At 43.7% G+C, this 21,824-nt stretch overlaps 2 protein-coding genes and 1 non-coding gene across 3 annotated transcripts; all 3 read left to right on the top strand.

The window, feature by feature from the left end:
- Positions 1-3,882: 3,882 nt before the first annotated feature.
- On the top strand, positions 3,883-9,004 carry LOC108940587 (polyadenylate-binding protein 1-like). Its single transcript, XM_018762837.2, has 14 exons — positions 3,883-4,075; positions 4,397-4,590; positions 4,713-4,828; positions 6,385-6,524; positions 6,629-6,723; positions 6,953-7,090; positions 7,230-7,325; positions 7,445-7,717; positions 7,808-7,898; positions 8,019-8,132; positions 8,219-8,364; positions 8,464-8,548; positions 8,634-8,764; positions 8,897-9,004. The coding sequence occupies exons 1-14, from the start codon at positions 3,883-3,885 to the stop codon at positions 8,987-8,989; spliced, it is 1,905 nt and encodes a 634-aa protein (XP_018618353.2). The 3' UTR covers positions 8,990-9,004.
- A 2,834-nt stretch (positions 9,005-11,838) lies between these two features.
- Positions 11,839-17,669, top strand: LOC108940707 (polyadenylate-binding protein 1-like). The gene is made up of 15 exons (XM_018763036.2): positions 11,839-12,634; positions 13,699-13,892; positions 14,015-14,130; positions 14,518-14,657; positions 14,762-14,856; positions 15,086-15,223; positions 15,363-15,458; positions 15,578-15,850; positions 15,941-16,031; positions 16,152-16,265; positions 16,352-16,497; positions 16,597-16,681; positions 16,767-16,897; positions 17,030-17,128; positions 17,309-17,669. The coding sequence occupies exons 1-14, from the start codon at positions 12,442-12,444 to the stop codon at positions 17,120-17,122; spliced, it is 1,905 nt and encodes a 634-aa protein (XP_018618552.2). The 5' UTR covers positions 11,839-12,441; the 3' UTR covers positions 17,123-17,128; positions 17,309-17,669.
- LOC114909133 (small nucleolar RNA SNORA5) lies at positions 14,295-14,425 on the top strand. Its single transcript, XR_003797127.1, has one exon. It is a non-coding gene; the product is annotated as a small nucleolar RNA SNORA5 (small nucleolar RNA).
- Positions 17,670-21,824: the final 4,155 nt, after the last annotated feature.

The following is a 21,824-nucleotide window of genomic DNA, read 5'->3' as shown; positions in this document are numbered from 1 at the left end:
GGGGTGTGCCCTCTGTCCTATCTCTTAAAGCCCACTACAACCTCCTTGGGGTGCCCTCCGATAGACTGGCGTCCCGTCCAGGGTGTGTTCCCCTCCCCCTCCAGCCTTACGCCCTGCGTTGCCACGTTAGGCTCCGGTTCACCGCGACCCCGCTTGGGACAAGTGGCTTCAGCCTGTGTGGGTGTGTAATAGTAACATAATCATAATTATCTTTATTAGTCCAACAAGGTAGTTTAATTTTGGAAGTCACCTAATTTTTCACATCAGACTTGATTAGAAGTGTTTTAATAAAGCTGTGTAATTTTACAGAAAGGCATTATTCACACTTTACCGAACATCAGATCTGCATTAATCAGACTGAACGTTGCTCATTTCTTCAATAACACTTGGGAGTTGAAACTTTCACTTTTTTTATACATATGTAGGGGTGCGGTGGCACAGTGGGTTGGACCAGGTCCTGCGCTCCGGTGGGTCTGGGGTTCGAGTCCCGCTTGGAGTGCCTTGCGACGGACTGGCGTCCCGTCCTGGGTGTGTCCTCTTCCCCTCCAGCCTTACGCCCTGTGTTGCCGGGTTAGGCTCCGGCTCCCTGCAACCCCATGTGGGACAAGCGGCTTCTGTGTGTGTATATATATTTTTTTTTTTTTATTTTTTTCTGATTTTTTTTTTTTTTTTTTTTTTGCATATTTGTCACAGTTAAATGATTGCGATCATCAAACAAATTTTAATATTACACAAAGATAATCCGAGTAAATACAAAATGCAGTTTTTAAATGATGATTTCATTTATTAAGGGAAAAAAGCTGTCCAAACCTACCTGGCCCTATGTGAAAAAGTAATTGCCCCCCCCCCCCCTCTTAAATTATGAATGAACTGTGATTAACCACATTTTTTGGAAAGCTGAGTTAAATTTCACTTGCCACACCCAGGCCTGATTACTGCCAGACCTGTTGAATCAAGAAATCACTTAAACGGAACCTGTCTGACAAAGTGAAGCATGCTAAATGATCTCAAAAAGCAACACATTATGCCGCGATCTAAAGAAATTCAAGAACAGATGAGAAACAAAGTAATTGACATGTATCAGTCTGGAAAGGGTTACAAAGCCGTTTCTAAGGCTTTGGGACTCCAACGAACCACGGTGAGAGCCATTATCCACAAATGGAGAAAACTCGGAACAGTGGTGAACCGTCCCAGGAGTGGCCGGCCTACCAAAATTACTCCAAGAGAGCAACGACGACTCATCCTGGAGCTCATAAAAGAACCCAGAACAACATCTAAAGAACTGCAGGCCTCACTTGCCTCAGTTAAGGTCAGTGTTCATGATTCAGCAATAAGAAAAAGACATCCATAGGAGAGTTCCAAGGCGAAAGCCACTGCTGACCAAAAAGAACACAAAGGCTCGTCTCACATTTGCCAAAAAACATCTTGATTATCCCCAAGACTTTTGGGCAAATATTCTGTGGACTGATGAGACAAAAGCTGAACTTTTTGGAAGGTGTGCGTCCCATTACATCTGGCGTAAAACTAACAGCATTTCATAAAAAGAACATTATACCAACAGTCAAACATGGTGGTGGTAGTGTGATGGTCTGGGGCTGCTTTGCAGCTTCAGGACCTGGACGACTTACCATAATTGATAGAGCGCAGAATTCATGGTTCTGTCAGAAAATCCTGAAGGAGAATGTCTGGCCATCAGTTCGTAACCTCAAGCTCAAGCGCACTTCGGTTATGCAGCAGGACGATGATCCGAAACACACCAGCAAGTCCACCTCTGAAAGGCTCAAAAAAAAAAAAAAAAAACTAAATTAAGGTTTTGGAGTGGCCTAGTCAAAGTCCGGACTTAAATCCGATTGAGATGCTGTGGCATGACCTTAAACAGGCCGTTCATGCTCGAAAACCCTCCAATGTGGCTGAATTGAAACAATTCTGCAAAGAGTGGGCCAAAATTCCTCCACAGCGATGTGAAAGACTCATTGCCATTTATCGCAAACGCCTGATTGCATTTATTGCCGCCAAGGGTGGCACAACCAGTTATTAGGTTTAGGGGGCAATTACTTTTTCCACATAGGGCCAGGTAGGTTTGGACAGCTTTTTTCCCTTAATAAATGAAATCATCATTTAAAAACTGCATTTTGTATTGACTCGGATTATCTTTGTGTAATATTAAAATTTGTTTGATGATCTCAATCATTTAACTGTGACAAATATGCAAAAAAAAGAAAATCAGGACGGGGGCAAATACTTTTTCACAGCACTGTGAAAGCATTTCCCAACTGTTATTGCCTCATAGTTGTAAAGGAGGAGGGGGGGGACATGTAAAATCAGAGTTCCAGGAGTCCTGTGTCCTCCTTAATATGTAAGTATTCTTACATTTATTCATTTAGGAGATGCTTTTCTCCAAAGCGACGTACATCTCAGAAAATACAATGTGTGCACTACATTAGGAGAAAGAGACATAGTTGCAGATGTGCAATTGTTAAGTAAAGTTTTTCTTTCTTTCCACTTGATGCACCGATGCTCATCGCTCGAGCAGGTGCATAAAACTCAGAATAGATGAATCCTGATCACCTTCCTACAATTTTCTTTTTTTTTTTTTTTGGTACACAAAAGTTTACATACAATGCAGGAGTAGCGGCTGTGTAAAGGCTTATCTGGGAACGATCATAAAGTTAGGCTGCACGAACATTTACACCATACTCTTCATTCAACACTATTGCTCATATTTTGTGGTCACCCGATACCTGAAAAGTGCCACTGCCTCATACCATTTAATATAAGATAAAAAGCAAAAAGTACAAAACCTGGACGCTTCAGCATGTTAAGAGTCCTAGAATGAGCTCATGTAGAAGAGCAGATTTGGAGTTTACAGGCTGGTCTGAAATTTTGACTAAAAGGCCACTTTAATCTCAACCACTAGTTGCTGTATGAACTGTATGAAAAGTCAGTTTCATTTTCATTTCATGATACTTCTGTGTTCATCACACTTTCACTTTCTACTTAACTCTCAAGCTGTTTCACACCCCAAGCCCGGAGCCCTCGGAGAGGAGCTTGTGGTTTCCAGTCAGTCTTCTGGACACAGCAAACCCGTGAACCGCAAGACCTGCTCTGTGCCTTTTGGTTACAGCAAAACAGAGTAAAAGGACTCGGCGACAAACTACACACCTTCGTTGGTAAGTAAAACAATCTTTACTTACCCCTGGAAACCTTAGGTTACAAAACCTTTTGAGATTTGCACTCTGAATGACCTCATAACTACGTTTACAATTTTTTTCATTTTAAACAGCTTTTAATTAAAATGTCGCACAGAGTTAAAATATTACATGTTTTACAATAAGACATTTTACTTATTGAGCTGATTGGTTTCTCCAGGCCTGCTTGCAATTATTTATCCATTTATACAGCTGGATAATCTCACTGGAGCAGTTTGGGGTGAGTACCTTGCTCAAAGGTACTACAGCTGGAGGTGGGATTCAAACTTACGACCTTGAGGTCCAAAGGCAGCAGCTCTAACCACTACGCTACCAGCTGTCGAACAACATTAGACTGACATTTTAGCCAGGTTTGTAATTAACTGGTGTTATTCATTGAGACTTAAATATTAATTTTTAATATTTTCCAAGTCTACATCTGATAATTTCAAGTATACCGTATATTTCTTGTTATTGATTTTATGGCAAGTACTTGTTTTTATATGTCTTTATTAGGCATTTTAATACAGCTGCACTAGTGTAACTTGGATACAGCCTATTAAAGTGTTATGTATTGTAAAAAGAGAAGATAGTAGATGATATAAAGTAGCTTTCTGTGAAATCATATACAAAAATTTAACATTTTTTTGATGTTTTGCCATTTGGAAATTCAGTTTTTTAATACGCACAGGAAATGGATCCTAGTGCTTCAAGTTCGCAAGTGGCCGAGTTGTACGTTGCTGATCTGCACCAGGATGTTACTGAAGCCGATCTGTATGACAAATTTTCTCCCTTTGGGCCCATCCTCTCCATCTGGGTGTGCAAGGACTTGATCGCTCACCGCTCACTCGCGTATGGTTATGTAAACTTCAAATGTCACGCTGATGGTGAGTAAACACATAAATACATAATACATAAATAAGATCATTATTATTTTTTGTATTATTAGTTTAGTGACTGTTCAAGGCTACAGCAGCTTACTTACAGAAACAGAGTGATGAAAGGTAAAACGGCCTTCCTAGCAAAATCTAAGTACTTGCAATATTATTGCTAATTATTTCCTTAATTCAAATAGCAGTATTTAGTAAGTTGCAGTTCAAAGTACTGTATATATAGTGTTAGTAAACTTGTGACCGTGGAGTAATTTGTTCAGTGGATACAAGTTCATTTCAAGCACCTTGACCAGAACTTCAGAAATCTTTTTCTAGCCCAGCGTGCTTTGGACACCATGAACTTTGATGTGATCAAGGGCAGACCGGTCCGCATCATGTGGTCTCAGCGTGACCCATCTCTGAGGAAGAGTGGAGTGGGCAACATCTTCATCAAGAACCTGGACAAGTCCATTGACAACAAGGCCCTTTATGACACATTTTCTGCTTTTGGCAACATATTATCCTGCAAGGTAACTGGCACTGTGTATCAATACCTTGAGGTCTGAAGAATGATGTGAAAAGTTTGTCAGATTGAGGGTGTGCTGGCATTGGCTTGGAATGCGTGTAAATGTAAATATCCTTTCTTCCCAAGGTGGTTTGTGATGAGAACGGTTCAAAGGGCTACGGCTTTGTGTTCTTTGAGACCCACGAGGCAGCAGAAAGTGCCATTGAGAAAATGAACGGCAGTTCTATTAAAGATAAAAAAGTGTAAGTACACTCACCCACTGACATATCTCTAATAATAATGAATACATTTTCAACAATTGTACACAAGCCTGTTAAAACCGCAAAAAGGCAAAGGAAAGCCTTAACAGTCGGTTTAAAATTTGACGTGATGGAACACACGGAATTCTCATCATGAATACTTTGCATTATCTAATTTGCAATTTCTTATATACTTTACAAACATTTCAAGTGATTAGTCATAACTGCCTCATTAAGTACTGTAATAATATTTTTTATTTTAAATTGCACCATTAAAAAGCCAATTCTCAAAGTCTTTTACGATGAAGACTAAAGATATGTGAGTAACGACCCGTACACGTACTGAGGGCAACTTAGAGTCACCGTTCATCTGAAACTCTGGGAGAACTCTTCATCTGAACTGTGGGAGAGAACCAGGGCATCTGGAGGAAACCCATGTGAACATGGAGAACTGTGAGGAGTCGGGAGCTGTGAGGAATCTAGTGTGCCACTGCACCGCCAAGGAACCACAAAATAAAGCAACAAAATAAAAAAGACAAATTAACAGTAAGACAAACGATGAAAGAGAAGGGGGATGGGGGGGGGAAATGGCACAAAAATGTTGTGTGTAAGTGGTTCGGAAGATGTTGGTCTTCAGCCTGGATTTAAAGGTGTCTGGGGCACTTTCGATCTTTTTAATTTGCCTTTGAGTTACATTTTCTCTGTTTTTAAAGCAGAAGCAGGAATTTTACATATTTGATGGAAAAAATTTTACTTTTTTTTTTAAAGCTCAAGGAAACATTTTTCCCATTTAAACCAAGTGTAGTTAAGAGTTTGTCTTACAATTCACTTTAATGGCAGATTAAGAAATCTTGGGTGAAGAAAGTCTATAAGCAAAATAAAGTTTAGTTCTGGCACAGTTCTTTGCAAAATATCATTAAATTTGTGACACATACATGTTGTACAGTCAATAGGTTCTAATACATGTCCCTCTGTCACATACGTTGACCTTATGTAACCACAACACTGCTACAAGGCAGCAAGTCTTATAACTTCCTCACTGTACCATGTAGTACAAATAAATCTGAGTAACATTTTAAACTTTTCATTAAGGCATATTATGACAAACACTCTGAAAATAAACTTTTAACTGCAGCAAACTGAACAAAAATGAAAATTAGTTGTTAATGCATCGCCCTGAACTCAAGTAGGAAACATAGTAGCGCAGTGGGAAAATCAAGTCCACACGGCAGCATAACCTGAAATGTCAATAGAATAGAATCTTTAGGAAGAATTATTGTAGTTTGAGGCATAAAACGTCAAGCCAGTTTTTTGAAATGACATTCAACTGTTGTACTTGACATTTAAATAGCAACCACCAGGAAACTATTGGCTGAGTGATGCGGACCATTTGAAAATACTCTTATGAGATGTCTCTTTCAAAGAAAAGCAAGATGTCTCAAAGACTGGATATTCTAGCATTATAGCATCTTATTGGTCAATTGTTCAATACGGTCAATTGTTCTGAGTATTACCTGTGGTCTGGAAGTCTGAGCTCTGATTGTGGATTGCTGTTTTAGGTTTGTTGGACACTTCAAATCTTGTGAAGAACGTGAGGCCGAGCTTGGAGCTAGGGCCAAGGAATTCAACAATGTGTACTGCAAAAACTTTGGTGAAGACATAGATGATGACAAGCTGAAGGAAATTTTTGGGAAATTCGGTGAGTGTCGGCATGTACGCATGTTCGTCTCCTCAACTGAGTCTGAAGTGATGTTTCTTTTGGGTCCTTTAGTTTTATCATGCTGAAGAATTGTTGGTTTGCAGGTCCTGCCTTGAGTGTCAGAGTCATGACTGACAGCAATGGAAAGTCCAAAGGCTTTGGGTTCGTCAGCTACGAGAGGCATGAGGATGCACAGAAGGTGAGACGTTACCTGGTTTATTTGTGATCTGTTACCTACCTGTTGTGCCAGTTTTTCGTGTTCACTGTGTCTGGTCTATGTTCAGCTTTTGTTCTATTGTACTGTGTGTAATAATACAAACAGCAGTTTCCTCAAAGGTATTGTTTATTGTGCCCTGAAATCCAGTGAAATATCTGTGAATGGGTAAAAATGTGATCCATGCAAAACAAAATGACTGACTGTGTTTCAGGCTGTGGATGAGATGAATGGTAAAGAGCTGAATGGTAAGCAGGTATATGTGGGTCGTGCCCAGAAGAAATCTGAACGCCAGACAGAGCTGAAGCGCAAGTTTGAGCAAATGAAGCAGGACAGGATGACACGCTTCCAGGTATTTACACTGACAGTACACTGCTCTCCTACTAGTTTTCTATACTTAAGGTACCTGTTGCTTGTTTCACTCCACGTGGTTCTGTACTTAAAGTGGTGTTGAGATTTGTGTGGCTGATTATTGCATGTTCTTTGTCTAGGGTGTCAATCTGTACGTCAAAAATCTGGACGATGGACTTGATGATGAGCGTCTGCGCAAGGAATTTTCCCCCTTTGGGACCATCACCAGTGCTAAGGTGTGCGCGCACCTACTTATTGGTTCTAATACCTTATAAAGAACTGTACATTTCATCCTGATGCTTTTGCATTTGGGGTAAGAACCTGATGGATATGAACCTACTGTGCATCTCTGTAGGTCATGATGAAGGGAGGCCGCAGCAAGGGCTTTGGTTTTGTGTGCTTTTCATCACCTGAGGAGGCCACCAAGGCAGTAACTGAAATGAATGGCCGCATTGTAGCCACCAAGGCTCTGTATGTGGCCCTGGCCCAGCACAAGGAGGAACGCCAGGCCCACCTCACCAACCAGTACATGCAACGACTGGCTAGCGTGAGAGCTGTGCCCAACCAGGTTCTCAACCCTTACCAGCCCACAGCTCCTTCTGGATACTTCATGGCCGCCATTCCACAGGTTTGAGCTTTAGTTGGTTGTATATAACACCACCACCACCATGTGCGGTCTTACTTGGTAATAACAAGTCTGTCTGTCTGTCTCTGTCAGGCCCAGAACCGTGCTGCATACTACCCAACTGGCCAGCTTACTCAGCTGAGGCCAAGCCCTCGCTGGGCCACCCAGAATGTGAGACCACAGCGTAAGTATTGCCGTTGATCACTCGGTTTTCATTTAATCAAGCAAGGTTTTTTCCATTTCAGTTGCTTCTGACTTGTTTTGTCATCTACCTTCAGTTGTTCCCTTATTACCGCCACGTCAGATTTCCAGAACATGACCAACGCCATGCGTTCCTCAGCCCCAAGGCCTCAGACTTTCAGCACCGTGAGGCCCGCATCCTCCCAGGTTCCCCGCATGATGACCTCCCAGCGTGTCGGTAAGCATTGACCAAAGCAGCGCTCCCCCATGCCCGGTCCATTTACCCCTGTAAAAGGTGGTTAATGCTGTTGTACCACTTCCCAGGTGCCCAGGCTGTGGGACCCCGTCCATCCAGCGCTGCGACGGCTGCGACAGCCCCGGTGCGTGGCGTGCCCCAGTACAAGTATGCTACAGGTGTGCGCAACACTCAGCAGCACCTGGCTGCCCAGCCACAGGTGGCCATGCAGCAGGTTAGTCTTTCTGTGTAAGTGGTGGATTAGCAGAAAGCTTACTTAGTTGTTGTATTTCAGTGGGTTAACGATTCTTTCTTTCTTTCTTATGCTCCACAGCCTGCTGTTCACGTGCAGGGCCAAGAGCCCCTGACTGCCTCCATGTTGGCTGCTGCTCCTCCTCAGGAGCAGAAGCAGATGCTGGGTGAGTGTCCCACCTTTCTACCGCAGCACATGCTTGTTCTGTGTCCCAGTCATAGTTTTGATCACGTTTCCCCCCCTCCATCCAGGTGAACGTCTGTTTCCACTGATCCAGAGCATGCACCCCACCCTCGCTGGTAAAATCTCTGGCATGCTGCTGGAAATCGATAACTCGGAGCTTTTGCACATGCTGGAGTCCCCCGAGTCCCTGCGCTCCAAGGTTAGCCTCGTCTTCCTCGTTTCCTGTGCTCTGAACGCACTTCATAGGTTACTCCGAAGAGCCGCGTGGAGCGTGAGTGAACAGCGCTTTTGTTCACGCAGCAGATCTGAGTGCAGCATCTTTGTTTTGCAGGTTGATGAATCAGTCGCTGTGCTGCAGGCGCACCAAGCCAAGGAGGCTGCGCAGAAATCTGTGACCAGTTCAGCTAGTTCAGCAACTGTCTAGTCAGAGGTGAGGAGTGTCACATATGGTAGAACCAATTGTGTACTGGCACTCTTGCAGTAGTCATATTCCTTCTGTCTTCTGACATCAGCATGGTCAGTTATTTGAAGCTTTCCCATGTTATATACCGCTTTGGGGACCTATATCCTTCTTCAGAAAGTTTTAAGCATAAAAAAAATTAGACAAATGGCAAAATTTTACAGGGAATTATATTTTTTCATTATTATTGTTAATCACTGAGAATAAAGAACTTAATCAGGGATTGAACATAACCTACATTTTAAAAAGAAATTTCGTCCTTATTCACACCATAAAATGAAAACAAGGAAATCCTATTTTTTGTGCAATATGTATAATTTTTCTGTTTATAGTTCATTTAGTCATCCCGATTTGATTATATTTATACTTGGAAAATTAATTACATTTATTTTTCTTAATTTGGGATTTTTAATTTTTTAGTGGGATGTTTTGGCTTGAAATACATGGTTTATTTAATTATATACAGTATTTGTTCTCTTAAACATTTTGCTTGACATTGTAAATCACTGAACAATGACAAGTGGAAATAATAAAAATAATACTTTCTCTTTTTGTACAGTTTTGCATTATTCCACGGAGTTAAATGCATTATTCAAATTAAGTTGAATTCAAATTTCAATTAAGGCACTTGGTCCTGATGAGCAACAGTATAGCCAGGCACTGTACAAGCTGTGTGGAAATATTGAATCACACGTACACACCGTCTGAAACCGCTTGTCCCGAGCGGGGTCACGGTGAATCGAAGCCTAATCTGGCAACATAGGCCGCAAGGCTGGAGGGGACACACCCAGGATGGGACACCAGTCCATCACAAGGCACCCCAAGTGGGACTCGAACCCCTGACCCACCAGAGAGCATGACCTGGCCAAACCCACTGCACCCTGCAAGAATAATGAATATTGTCTTGATAAAGCAAGTTAAAACGGGGATTAGATATTCCAGGATGTCGCATGAGACACAGTAACAGAGAGCAAACATCTCTCCCGATTTTAATGGGTTTTGTGTCCTCTATCTTGTAAAGGTCACTACAAATCCATGAAAATGTGGCAGATATTTCTCTGAGATGTACATCGCTTTGGAGAAAAGTCCCTGCTAAATGAATAAATGTAAATGTAAATATCCAAAATAAAATGTCTCCACAAATACTTTGAAATAAAATCTTACACTGCTTACTGTTACACAAAAGCTGACGGTAAATCACCTAAAGCTGAACGCTAGGAAATGGTTAAGGCTGAAACTTTTATAACTGGAAGTTTAATTCAGCTGCGCTATGACATCTATTTAATGCAAAATTTATTCCAGCCTATTCATTCAAAAGTACCCGAAACTGCACTGCTTCTGGCTGATGTTAATAAGAGCGAGTGATAACATAATTTTCAGCTCTGGTTCTACTGATATTAAGTCTCTCTGAATTATTATTGTCTGATTAGTAGGCTTTGGCTCACTATGTGGTCAATCACAGCTGATCATGTAATTTTGCTTCGGATACGGAGACGCCGCGTTTCTTTTTTAACCCAGCGTTTCTGACGAGGCTGAACTGGAAGCGTGAAACCAAATCAGAAGATGAGATGAGATATTTTGACTTTTGGCTCGAAAGAATGCAGCTTAATTCCGTGGGCCGAGTTTGGCTCTACAATCTTTTCACGCTTTAAATTACCGGACGTGCTCTGACTCACATTGATCTCGAAAAACATCGGCGGCATAGACACTCATTACTTCAGCAGTACTTCTTTTATTCTTTTTTCTCTATTAGTTGTTTACCAGGCCTATATCCCATGCTCATATAATCTTATATAGCCTTGTACTACAGTTAAAGTTGCTAAAATGCATCCATAGTATTGAGATGTTAAGATAACATTTAATCTATTAACATTTTTAAGCATTAAAATGTTTAGTATGTTTCCCCAATGTAAATGTAAATACATGGTTTATTTCTGAAATGACTTAGTTTGATGGAAGTAAAACTGCTGTAGAGATATGTCATTATTACCTTCTTACTTGAATTACCTATACTCCTACATGGAGGATATAGAATAACCACTTCTGCAAAGTTTTTTTCGTTGTAATGACTTTTATTCTGGTGATCAAATGAAATATGGGGTGTTTCACAAAGAAAGTGCATTCACCACAAGAATCGGGTCCATTTACGTAAGGAGTAAAGGCACTGTGCTGTGACACAGAGACTATTTCCGAGGTTATTTTTTCCTATATGTTTTGTGATGAAAATCAGAGAAGTATTCTGAAAGAAAAAAAAAAAAAAAGTCTGACGTGGTTTTTACCGAATATGGTGAGACATTTGGGGACAGAGTCTTCCTCATTCTGGAATATATTACATCACTTTTAGCTTCTGCCTGCTGAGGGCCTGAGCAGATAGAATGTGTGTGTGAATAGTCACTTGAGGCCTAGGATGGGGAACTGGAGGGAAGGTACTACACAACATTCTCTCGCTTTCTTTCTCTCTCACACACACTCTCTCTCACACTAATATCTTAGAAAAGTCTTCGTTTCTCATTTCTTAGCTTTTTCTGTCACAGAACACATATCAAACCTGTGCGTGTATAATGTGTAAAATAGGTGAGGAATAAATAACTGTACATAATAATAATGACATGTACATTTTTAAATTTTTGCGTGAATATCTGATTGTTCTGAACAGCTGGGCTATTTTTCTTGCTTTTGTTTTTTGAAATTACAGCAATTTCGAAATGGCGCTGCGGACGGTTCCATTGCCCCTCCCCTTCGCCAGAATGAAACGTTCCGATTCCGGTGACGCAACGCGCCAGGCTCCTACTTAAAGCACGACGCTCACGTGGTGTTCTCCCCTAAGCCCCGGCTGTTCGTGCTGTGCGCGTGACTGTGCCACGGAGCTCGCCCCGGCACACGTCTTATTATATAAAAAAATCTAAAAAAACAAAAAAATTTTAAAAACTATAAAAACGAGAAAAAAGTATTCTTTTGTAACAAAAAAAAAAATAATAAAAAAAACTGGTGAAGCAGAAATAAGTGGACCGGAACCTAAGAGGAAGCAGAAGACCGAGGAAAAAGAAGCCTTATCGACGTGTAAAGCCGGCTAGCTAGCTAGCTAACGTTACCGCTGAGGGAAAGGCCTATTTTTCTCCATTTTATAAGTTGTTTCAGTTATTTTAATTCGTTTACCGTACTCCGCGTTTGGCCGTTTCGCTTGGTTTACGCGTTAATTCGGGTTTAAAAAGGATAAATTAACGTTTTATTCGACGAAAACGTCATTTTACCTCCTCCTCGGTGTCCGACTACTTCTTCGTCGACCATCTAACTCAAAATTCCTTTTTGCTCCTCGATTCTTCTCATCTTTTAATAAACGTTTTGGCGAAAAAGCCCTTAAAGTTAAGCTATTTTATTTTTAAAAGTATTTGGCTGACTAGCTCGCGCACGCAAAGATGAACCCGAGCGCGCCCAGCTACCCCATGGCCTCTCTCTACGTGGGGGACCTGCACCAGGACGTCACCGAGGCCATGCTCTATGAGAAGTTCAGCCCAGCCGGGCCCATCCTCTCCATCCGGGTGTGCCGGGACATGATCACCCGTCGTTCGCTTGGCTACGCCTACGTGAACTTCCAACAGCCCGCCGACGGTGAGTGTCCCAGTCCCGGCCAGGCTTTTCACCGGGCCCTGCTGCTGCGGCCTGACCGTGGTGCCTCAACACGTGTGTCCTCGCACGCCATGACGGGCGTGAATAGGAGTGATATCATAGTGAATAAGTGATAGCGCCGCGGGTAGTTAACCCCATCGTACTGACTGACAGTAGTAACACGTTTTCTGACATGGACTTCTAGTAAAAGCCAGTTCTGAGGCCCTGTCCGACTCCGTACCTATAACCTCTCAGTATGGTGCAATACTGGCTGGTTTAAAGATTGTAGTGTTTTTTTTTTAAAAATCTACAGATACCTTACAGGGCCCCCTTCTTGGAAAATCCCAAATTTGGATGGGGAAAAAATACTACCTTAAACTTATTGCAGTTTAATTTATTCTCAGTGGGAACTTCTGCTTTATTAGTAACCAGTGCCATCAACCCATCCGTCATCCCTGGATCCCAGGTTAAGAAGCCCCAGCGTGAGCCATGATTGAAAGAGCCCATAGTGGTGTAGACCTGTAACCTTAATGGATAAAGATGTTTCCTTTAAAACACCTCCTACAAGTACTCCTTATCAAGGCACTTATGTTAATTAGTCCCATGAAATATTATCCAGCTGTAAAAATGGGTATGTCATTGTGAAGGTATAGCATTGTACACCTGCTAAAAGTATGAGAGGATGATGATGATGTAAGGCTTCTCTATTGAGATTATTAGTTATGCAGTTTAAGCAATATAGTTATAAGGTGAAATTTCAGAAATTTGTAGTGCTGTAAAGCACAAACTTCTCACTCTCCTTACTGCTTATTTCACTAGCTGAAAGGTGGGCTCTTCCCATTGTTCGATAAGAGCGTTGTGTCCGATGTAAATGAGGTGATGCAAGAACAAAAAGGGGAGTATGGTGTTGCAAGCATATTTTTTGCCTTCATACATGTCATGGGTGGAGGACTTCTGTTATCAGTTGATAATGAAAATTGCCTTCACAGCATACTTGTGCTGAAATGAGACAACCAGTCCGTCTTCCACCTCATCTAACCTCACCCCCACCCTCCCTGAATTTTCAGCCGAGCGTGCTTTGGACACCATGAACTTTGATGTGATCAAGGGCAGACCGGTCCGCATCATGTGGTCTCAGCGTGACCCATCTCTGAGGAAGAGTGGAGTGGGCAACATCTTCATCAAGAACCTGGACAAGTCCATTGACAACAAGGCCCTTTATGACACATTTTCTGCTTTTGGCAACATATTATCCTGCAAGGTAACTGGCACTGTGTATCAATACCTTGAGGTCTGAAGAATGATGTGAAAAGTTTGTCAGATTGAGGGTGTGCTGGCATTGGCTTGGAATGCGTGTAAATGTAAATATTCTTTCTTCCCAAGGTGGTTTGTGATGAGAACGGTTCAAAGGGCTACGGCTTTGTGCACTTTGAAACTCAGGAGGCAGCTGAAAGAGCCATTGAGAAAATGAATGGCATGTTGCTCAATGACAGAAAAGTGTAAGTGTGTTGGTCTGTAATTTGCATGGAAATGTTGGTTAATCTAACAACCATAAAAGATTTGCATGCTGAAATGTTTACGCTCCCAATTTTAGTGCTTTACAGCCAGCTAATTATATTGATATCTGTAACACACTTAGTTGGTTATATGTTGCTATTCTTCCTGCAGCCTTGTCAAATTCAGAACGTCCATTTCAGTTGACTGTTCTGGCCAAATGGCTGCCATAGTACAATGGTAGTTCATGGGCCCCACTTCGCATGAATGATGGGGATAATTTTTTTGCTACCTACATTTGTCACAGAATAACAGATTTTAGTGACTACATTGCACTTTTATTCAAGGTTTACTTAAAGTGCAGTTAAAGGATGAAACTGGTTTTGTTTTAGGTTTGTTGGACGCTTCAAATCTCGTAAAGAACGTGAGGCTGAGCTTGGAGCTAGGGCCAAGGAATTCACCAATGTTTACATCAAAAACTTTGGTGAAGACATGGATGATGAGAAGCTGAAGGAAATTTTTGGGAAATTCGGTGAGTGTCGGCATGTACGCATGTTCGTCTCCTCAACTGAGTCTGAAGTGATGTTTCTTTTGGGTCCTTTAGTTTTATCGTGCTGAAGAATTGTTGGTTTGCAGGTCCTGCCTTGAGTGTCAGAGTCATGACTGACAGCAATGGAAAGTCCAAAGGCTTTGGGTTCGTCAGCTACGAGAGGCATGAGGATGCACAGAAGGTGAGACGTTACCTGGTTTATTTGTGATCTGTTATCTACCTGTTGTGCCAGTTTTTCATGTTCACTGTGTCTGGTCTATGTTCAGCTTTTGTTCTATTGTACTGTGTGTAATAATACAAACAGCAGTTTCCTCAAAGGTATTGTTTATTGTGCCCTGAAATCCAGTGAAATATCTGTGAATGGGTAAAAATGTGATCCATGCAAAACAAAATGACTGACTGTGTTTCAGGCTGTGGATGAGATGAATGGTAAAGAGCTGAATGGTAAGCAGGTATATGTGGGTCGTGCCCAGAAGAAATCTGAACGCCAGACAGAGCTGAAGCGCAAGTTTGAGCAAATGAAGCAGGATAGGATGACACGCTTCCAGGTATTTACACTGACAGTACACTGCTCTCCTACTAGTTTTCTATACTTAAGGTACCTGTTGCTTGTTTCACTCCACGTGGTTCTGTACTTAAAGTGGTGTTGAGATTTGTGTGGCTGATTATTGCATGTTCTTTGTCTAGGGTGTCAATCTGTACGTCAAAAATCTGGACGATGGACTTGATGATGAGCGTCTGCGCAAGGAGTTTTCCCCCTTTGGGACCATCACCAGTGCTAAGGTGTGCGCGCACCTACTTATTGGTTCTAATACCTTATAAAGAACTGTACATTTCATCCTGATGCTTTTGCATTTGGGGTAAGAACCTGATGGGTATGAACCTGCTGTGCATCTCTGCAGGTCATGATGGAAGGAGGCCGCAGCAAGGGCTTTGGTTTTGTGTGCTTTTCATCACCTGAGGAGGCCACCAAGGCAGTAACTGAAATGAATGGCCGCATTGTAGCCACCAAGCCTCTCTATGTGGCCCTGGCCCAGCGCAAGGAGGAACGCCAGGCCCACCTCACCAACCAGTACATGCAACGACTGGCTAGCGTGAGAGCTGTGCCCAACCAGGTTCTCAACCCTTACCAGCCCACAGCTCCTTCTGGATACTTCATGGCCGCCATTCCACAGGTTTGAGCTTTAGTTGGTTGTATATAACACCACCACCACCATGTGCGGTCTTACTTGGTAATAACAAGTCTGTCTGTCTGTCTCTGTCAGGCCCAGAACCGTGCTGCATACTACCCAACTGGCCAGCTTACTCAGCTGAGGCCAAGCCCTCGCTGGGCCACCCAGAATGTGAGACCACAGCGTAAGTATTGCTGTTGATCACTCGGTTTTCATTTAATCAAGCAAGGTTTTTTCCATTTCAGTTGCTTCTGACTTGTTTTGTCATCTGACTTCAGTTGTTCCCTTATTACCGCCACCTCAGATTTCCAGAACATGACCAACGCCATGCGTTCCTCAGCCCCAAGGCCTCAGACTTTCAGCACCGTGAGGCCCGCATCCTCCCAGGTTCCCCGCATGATGACCTCCCAGCGTGTCGGTAAGCATTGACCAAAGCAGCACTCCCCCATGCCCGGTCCATTTACCCCTGTAAAAGGTGGTTAATGCTGTTGTACCACTTCCCAGGTGCCCAGGCTGTGGGACCCCGTCCATCCAGCGCTGCGACGGCTGCGACAGCCCCGGTGCGTGGCGTGCCCCAGTACAAGTATGCTACAGGTGTGCGCAACACTCAGCAGCACCTGGCTGCCCAGCCACAGGTGGCCATGCAGCAGGTTAGTCTTTCTGTGTAAGTGGTGGATTAGCAGAAAGCTTACTTAGTTGTTGTATTTCAGTGGGTTAACGATTCTTTCTTTCTTTCTTATGCTCCACAGCCTGCTGTTCACGTGCAGGGCCAAGAGCCCCTGACTGCCTCCATGTTGGCTGCTGCTCCTCCTCAGGAGCAGAAGCAGATGCTGGGTGAGTGTCCCACCTTTCTACCGCAGCACATGCTTGTTCTGTGTCCCAGTCATAGTTTTGATCACGTTTCCCCCCCTCCATCCAGGTGAACGTCTGTTTCCACTGATCCAGAGCATGCACCCCACCCTCGCTGGTAAAATCACTGGCATGCTGCTGGAAATCGATAACTCGGAGCTTTTGCACATGTTGGAGTCCCCCGAGTCCCTGCGCTCCAAGGTTAGCCTCGTCTTCCTCGTTTCCTGTGCTCTGAACGCACTTCATAGGTTACTCCGAAGAGCCGCGTGGAGCGTGAGTGAACAGCGCTTTTGTTCACGCAGCAGATCTGAGTGCGTCGTCTTTGTTTTGCAGGTTGATGAAGCAGTCGCTGTGCTGCAGGCGCACCAAGCCAAGGAGGCTGCGCAGAAATCTGTGACCAGTTCAGCTAGTGTGCCGAGTGTGTAGTCAGAGGTGAGCCCTGCCGAAAAATGCCCACCTCCACGTGGGCCTGTGGTCCCCCTGCCTTTGCACATGGTCAATTACGGATAGTATGAGAACTGAACTTGAAGCTTTGACTATGACCTTTCAATGGTAGTGTCCTGTGGAAGTATCTACTGTATATATACGTAGTGATCCTCTCTTCTCTCACAGGTTTGGACACCTATAGCCTGCTTCACCAGGAAAATAATTAAAACATCGAAAAAAAGAAAACACACAAAACATTGCAAAAAGAAGAAAATGATCTCAAAAAAAGGAAACGTTTAATTCTGCCAGGTCTAGAGAAAGATTATGCTAGGCCTAGTTAATAAAAATTTCAAAAAAAAAAAAAGAAAAATTGAAAAATTAAAAAAGGGTATTGAACTTGCTAAATTGGGAAATGAAAGCATTCATTTTATTCCTTTTATTGTGGGAATGCTTGGAATATTGACACTTGGTGGTGGTGGTAATGGTTGAGTGATGTGAAGAAATCTGGATTGAAAACTGCTTGCTTAAATAAAAAATTTAAACACTGGGTTCTCCCTCTGCTCAGTCCTGTTTAGCTCATTTCTTGGTCCACCACAATTCGGCATCAATCACAGGAGTCATTGTCTCAATGAAACAGAAAATGGTTCCTTCAATTTAGAGAAACAAACCCTTTTTCATACATCAGGCTTTCTTCCCTGCATAGGGTAGCATTTTTTTTTTATCCATTACTTTTACTTTCACATTTGTTCTCCACAAAGGCATCGCTGCCTGTGTGAGACATTTGGAGGGGATAAATGCACTTTTTCAAACTCAAGTGTTTTTGTTTCAGTGGAGTTTGTCTGATTAAAGATGAGAATCTCTAAATTAGCCTGGAAGCTTAACACCTTAGTAGGGGTGATCACATCCATTTCGTTAACACTTACTGGCATGGTGCATGTGTGCACTTTGCAGAGGGAACGGAGGAGGCGGCGTGCTTCCTGAATGCACCAAGTGGTTAGTGATGAAAATGCATTGGAAGAGTTTTGTTTGTTTTACAGGTTACCTATTGCTGGTTGTGTGTATAACTGCCTTTGTTTTAATTGCAGACTTGCTGATCAGATTGATATTTGTGATTTAATGATATTGTAACTTCAGTTTCCCCTTTTACACTTAAACTGGTTGAAAAATCTGATCCAATAGAACTGCATGCAGCTATAGTGGCAGACATGCAACAAATAGTAACAGGGCTCACTTATAACCCAAATAAGTATGAGGTGGAGCACATGCAGGAGGCAAAACAAATGTGAATAAGTAGATCAAAAGTTGGTGGAAAAACATCTTGAGTGAATGTAATTGGATTAAATCATCTAGCATCAGCTGAGTCTAAGGCAAAAACATGCGTCAAAAATGACGTTGCTGGAGAAGCGCTTTAAATCTACAGCGGCTTGGCGATGCTCCACAAAGTCGCCATCATACAGGGCACAAGAGGTAACTTTATTTGAAAAATGATTAACTTCCCTCAAGTACTGGATTCAGTGCATTAACCCCTTTAACAGCCCCTGTCTGAGGTTTGCAGTTCTGGCTTTGGTCAGAATCTGCATCTTGTCCAAAAGGACATGAGTATGTTTTCCAGCCTTAGTGTCCGGTGCTCTCATCCTCACTTTACTTGCATGCTGATTCTTTTTTATTCTCTTACTTAACCTGCGGCTGTACCGCCGATTCCATTGTGCATGGGGCACGCGTTCAAAATTGGGAATCCGTCGCTGGAGACACGTTAACGATCAACAAGGTGCAGGAGCTCATTATCTCACAAGATCATGACCCCTATTTACTACTCAAGTCCTTCTGTACAGTTTTGTGGTTACCGACACACTCGAACCCGTTACATTTTGAGGGACAGGCCAGTGATGTAACACTGGAACATCATATAACGTTTTGGACCTTTAGGAGGAAGAAATACGGCACTTGTGAGTCCTTCTGATCCTGGAAAATGTTGACACATCCCAGAAATCTGAAAAGCAGAGTGCCTGTCAGGTGTTGACATAGTGTGTCAGGAGATGTGACCTCATACGTGTCTGTAAGATTCCCCACAAACGGCGCCGGAACAGGTTCGAAGCAGGTTTCGCACACCTGCCAGTGATCTCCATTGCACTACTTAAGAAAGCTCAAAAATCTGACCAAATTCATGTGCGAGCAGTGGAATTAATCATCATTATGACCGAAACAATTTTGTGTTGTAAACAGGTCCCTGATTATGAAATACTGGTCTGCTTACTTTGACTTCTGAGAATACGATCTGTTTAGGTACAGCCTTTCGTTTTTTACCACTACTATCATAGCTGTCCGTTATGAAGGTGAAACAATATCATTACATAACCAAAAAAAAGAAAGCGCTGCACATGGTTTCCATGACGACTTTCCTGGCCTCTCGAACCTTTGAACGGTTTTACTTACATTGGCTCTTTCCTTTGATCATATTTGCGTGATACACAATTCCAACAGAAATCCGAAGTGTGCTTTACAGGCACAGACATTAAATGTGACCATCCTTGAGCACATAACCATATATTTAATAGGAAATATTTAGATCAATAATTACACACACAGACACGTTGTCTGAAACCGCTTGTCCGAGCCGGAGCCTAACCCGGCAACACGGGGGGGACGCCGGTCCGTCGCAGGGCACCCTAAGCGGGACTCGAACCCCACACTCACCGGAGAGCAGGACCCAGTGAAACCCGCTGTGCCACTGCACCCCCCCTTTAATAATTATGCCTTAACTATAATACATTAATCTGCCCTGCCATGGACTAGCATCCCATCCAGGGTGTACCTTGCCTCACACCCTATGTTTCCAGGATAGGCTCTGGACCACCATGACCCCGCTTTGTTTATGTCTTGTAGTGTCACTATATAGCCACTAGGCGGCGACACAATCCCAGCACTGAGTAAAGATCTGCAGACTACCCAGCTTTCCCTGCTCTGCCGCAGGTGCGATGATACTCCTGGCTCTGCCGCAGAGCCGAACATTTCCCGCTGGCTCCAGAGAGGAGTCCCAGGTTGGTCACTCCATGGGTCCTCGTTGAGATGGGGAGCAGCCGATGGCCCAAAGAATGTGGAGTCACCTTCTGAGTAGATTCTCTCTGGAAAGAGGTTTCGCAACAGCGCTGGTGCAGTTAGCACACGCTGCCAGCGTTGTGTTCCCCTCCTCCACCAGTCCTCCTCGCACCTTCTCGCTTTAGATGGAACCTCATGAGATGTGTCTAAGGCTTTCGCTCCGCTTCCGTTGTTCTCGCTCACCTGTGATCCGGATGTACGGTGTTCTGCCGCTGAGGTGTCTGCGCCACGCCCCGCGTTTCCTGCGTCGGACCCGCGGGCCGTGCTTGTGTTCGCCGGTCGCGGAGGCAGATTTCCCACCTGGTGAAACACACCTTCTTGCCCTCAGTGATGTCATGCACTCTGAGGAAGGACATCTAGCTCTGCGATCTTCTCCGAACAGCTGAGTTTTTGCAAACCCGCAGGGTGGCAGGAAGGAGGCCGCGATGCCGCTGAGGATGGTGGCGATGACTCAGTGAGATCCTGATTTCGTAACCTCACCAGCGCTGTCATCTTCACCGCAGTCCTGCTGAGACTTGTCTGAAGTTCTGCTCCAAGTCCTCCGCTGATGGGGGGAGAAAGCGAAACGCACGAACACAAAGTGACCGAGTTCGGTTCAACCCCCCCATCAACCCACGTATGACCCTCCTCAAGCTGGACGGCAAGGTTCTAACCCATCATGTGATCATGGAAGGGATGAATCTACTACTGGGTTGCCCACTTGGAACCCATGTGAGGTCCCTATGGAGATACGAGCTGCTCAAGTCACCACGTGGAAGGTAAAGAAGAGCAGTGAAGACGTAAGGAAACCAGGGACGAGTTGGGCGGGCTGATTTTTACGGGATATGGCGGAAATCACACCAACGGAACAATGATGACGCGAGCTTCGAAGAAGGACTGAATTCTTCCTACATTCGAAATCGGGAACAAGACTCCGGTCCCGTTCTGCAAGGGATGATGGGATTTACAGAATCGGAGAAGATCCAGTGCATGTTGAGCGACATCGTGAGACATCATTCGTTTTTAGATACGAACGCTATCTTTTTTTTTTTTCCCAAAGAACATACTGGGTTAGCTCCCCAGCCTTGAACCCAGTGATCCCAGGATAGGCTCCAGACCATCGCGACCCCGACCACGAGAACCGGTTACTGAAAACAGATGGACAGACGGGCATACTGGGTTCTCATGATGATGCGTGATGCTGGGATTAGACCACATATCCACATGCGTCCGTATGTTTCCGTGTCCGTGACGTCTGCGGGTAAACGTGTTTAACTTTCGGCCCGTTTAGCAGTTCGAAGCGCCTCCGTCTGGTACGTTCAGCGCTCTTGCCCAGAGGGTTCGACAGGAACGGGTTTCATCTGTGCCCTGGTTGGAATGAAGCAAAAAATCTCTTCCTGATCCAGCGCTGATCATTTTTACCATCTTTCACGCTGCGTGTCTTTGATGCGGATGTAAATTCTAACCCTGCGTCCCAGTGGTTTTCTAGGCCTCCGAAGCAGCTGCCTGGAGCAACTACTGGATTTTTTTTTTTTTTAAATCTCCTCCCTCTTCCCGTGCCTCCTTCGCGAGAGCGTCCTGCCGGAGTGTGTTAGTGTGCGTTCCGTGTTCCCCGCCCACGAGGAGA

The sequence above is a fragment of the Scleropages formosus genome, chromosome 18 (assembly GCF_900964775.1).
Source record: "Scleropages formosus chromosome 18, fSclFor1.1, whole genome shotgun sequence".
NCBI classification, from domain to species: domain Eukaryota; kingdom Metazoa; phylum Chordata; class Actinopteri; order Osteoglossiformes; family Osteoglossidae; genus Scleropages; species Scleropages formosus.
Note: the sequence above shows the minus strand (reverse complement) of the source record. Positions and strands in the feature narration are given on the sequence as shown.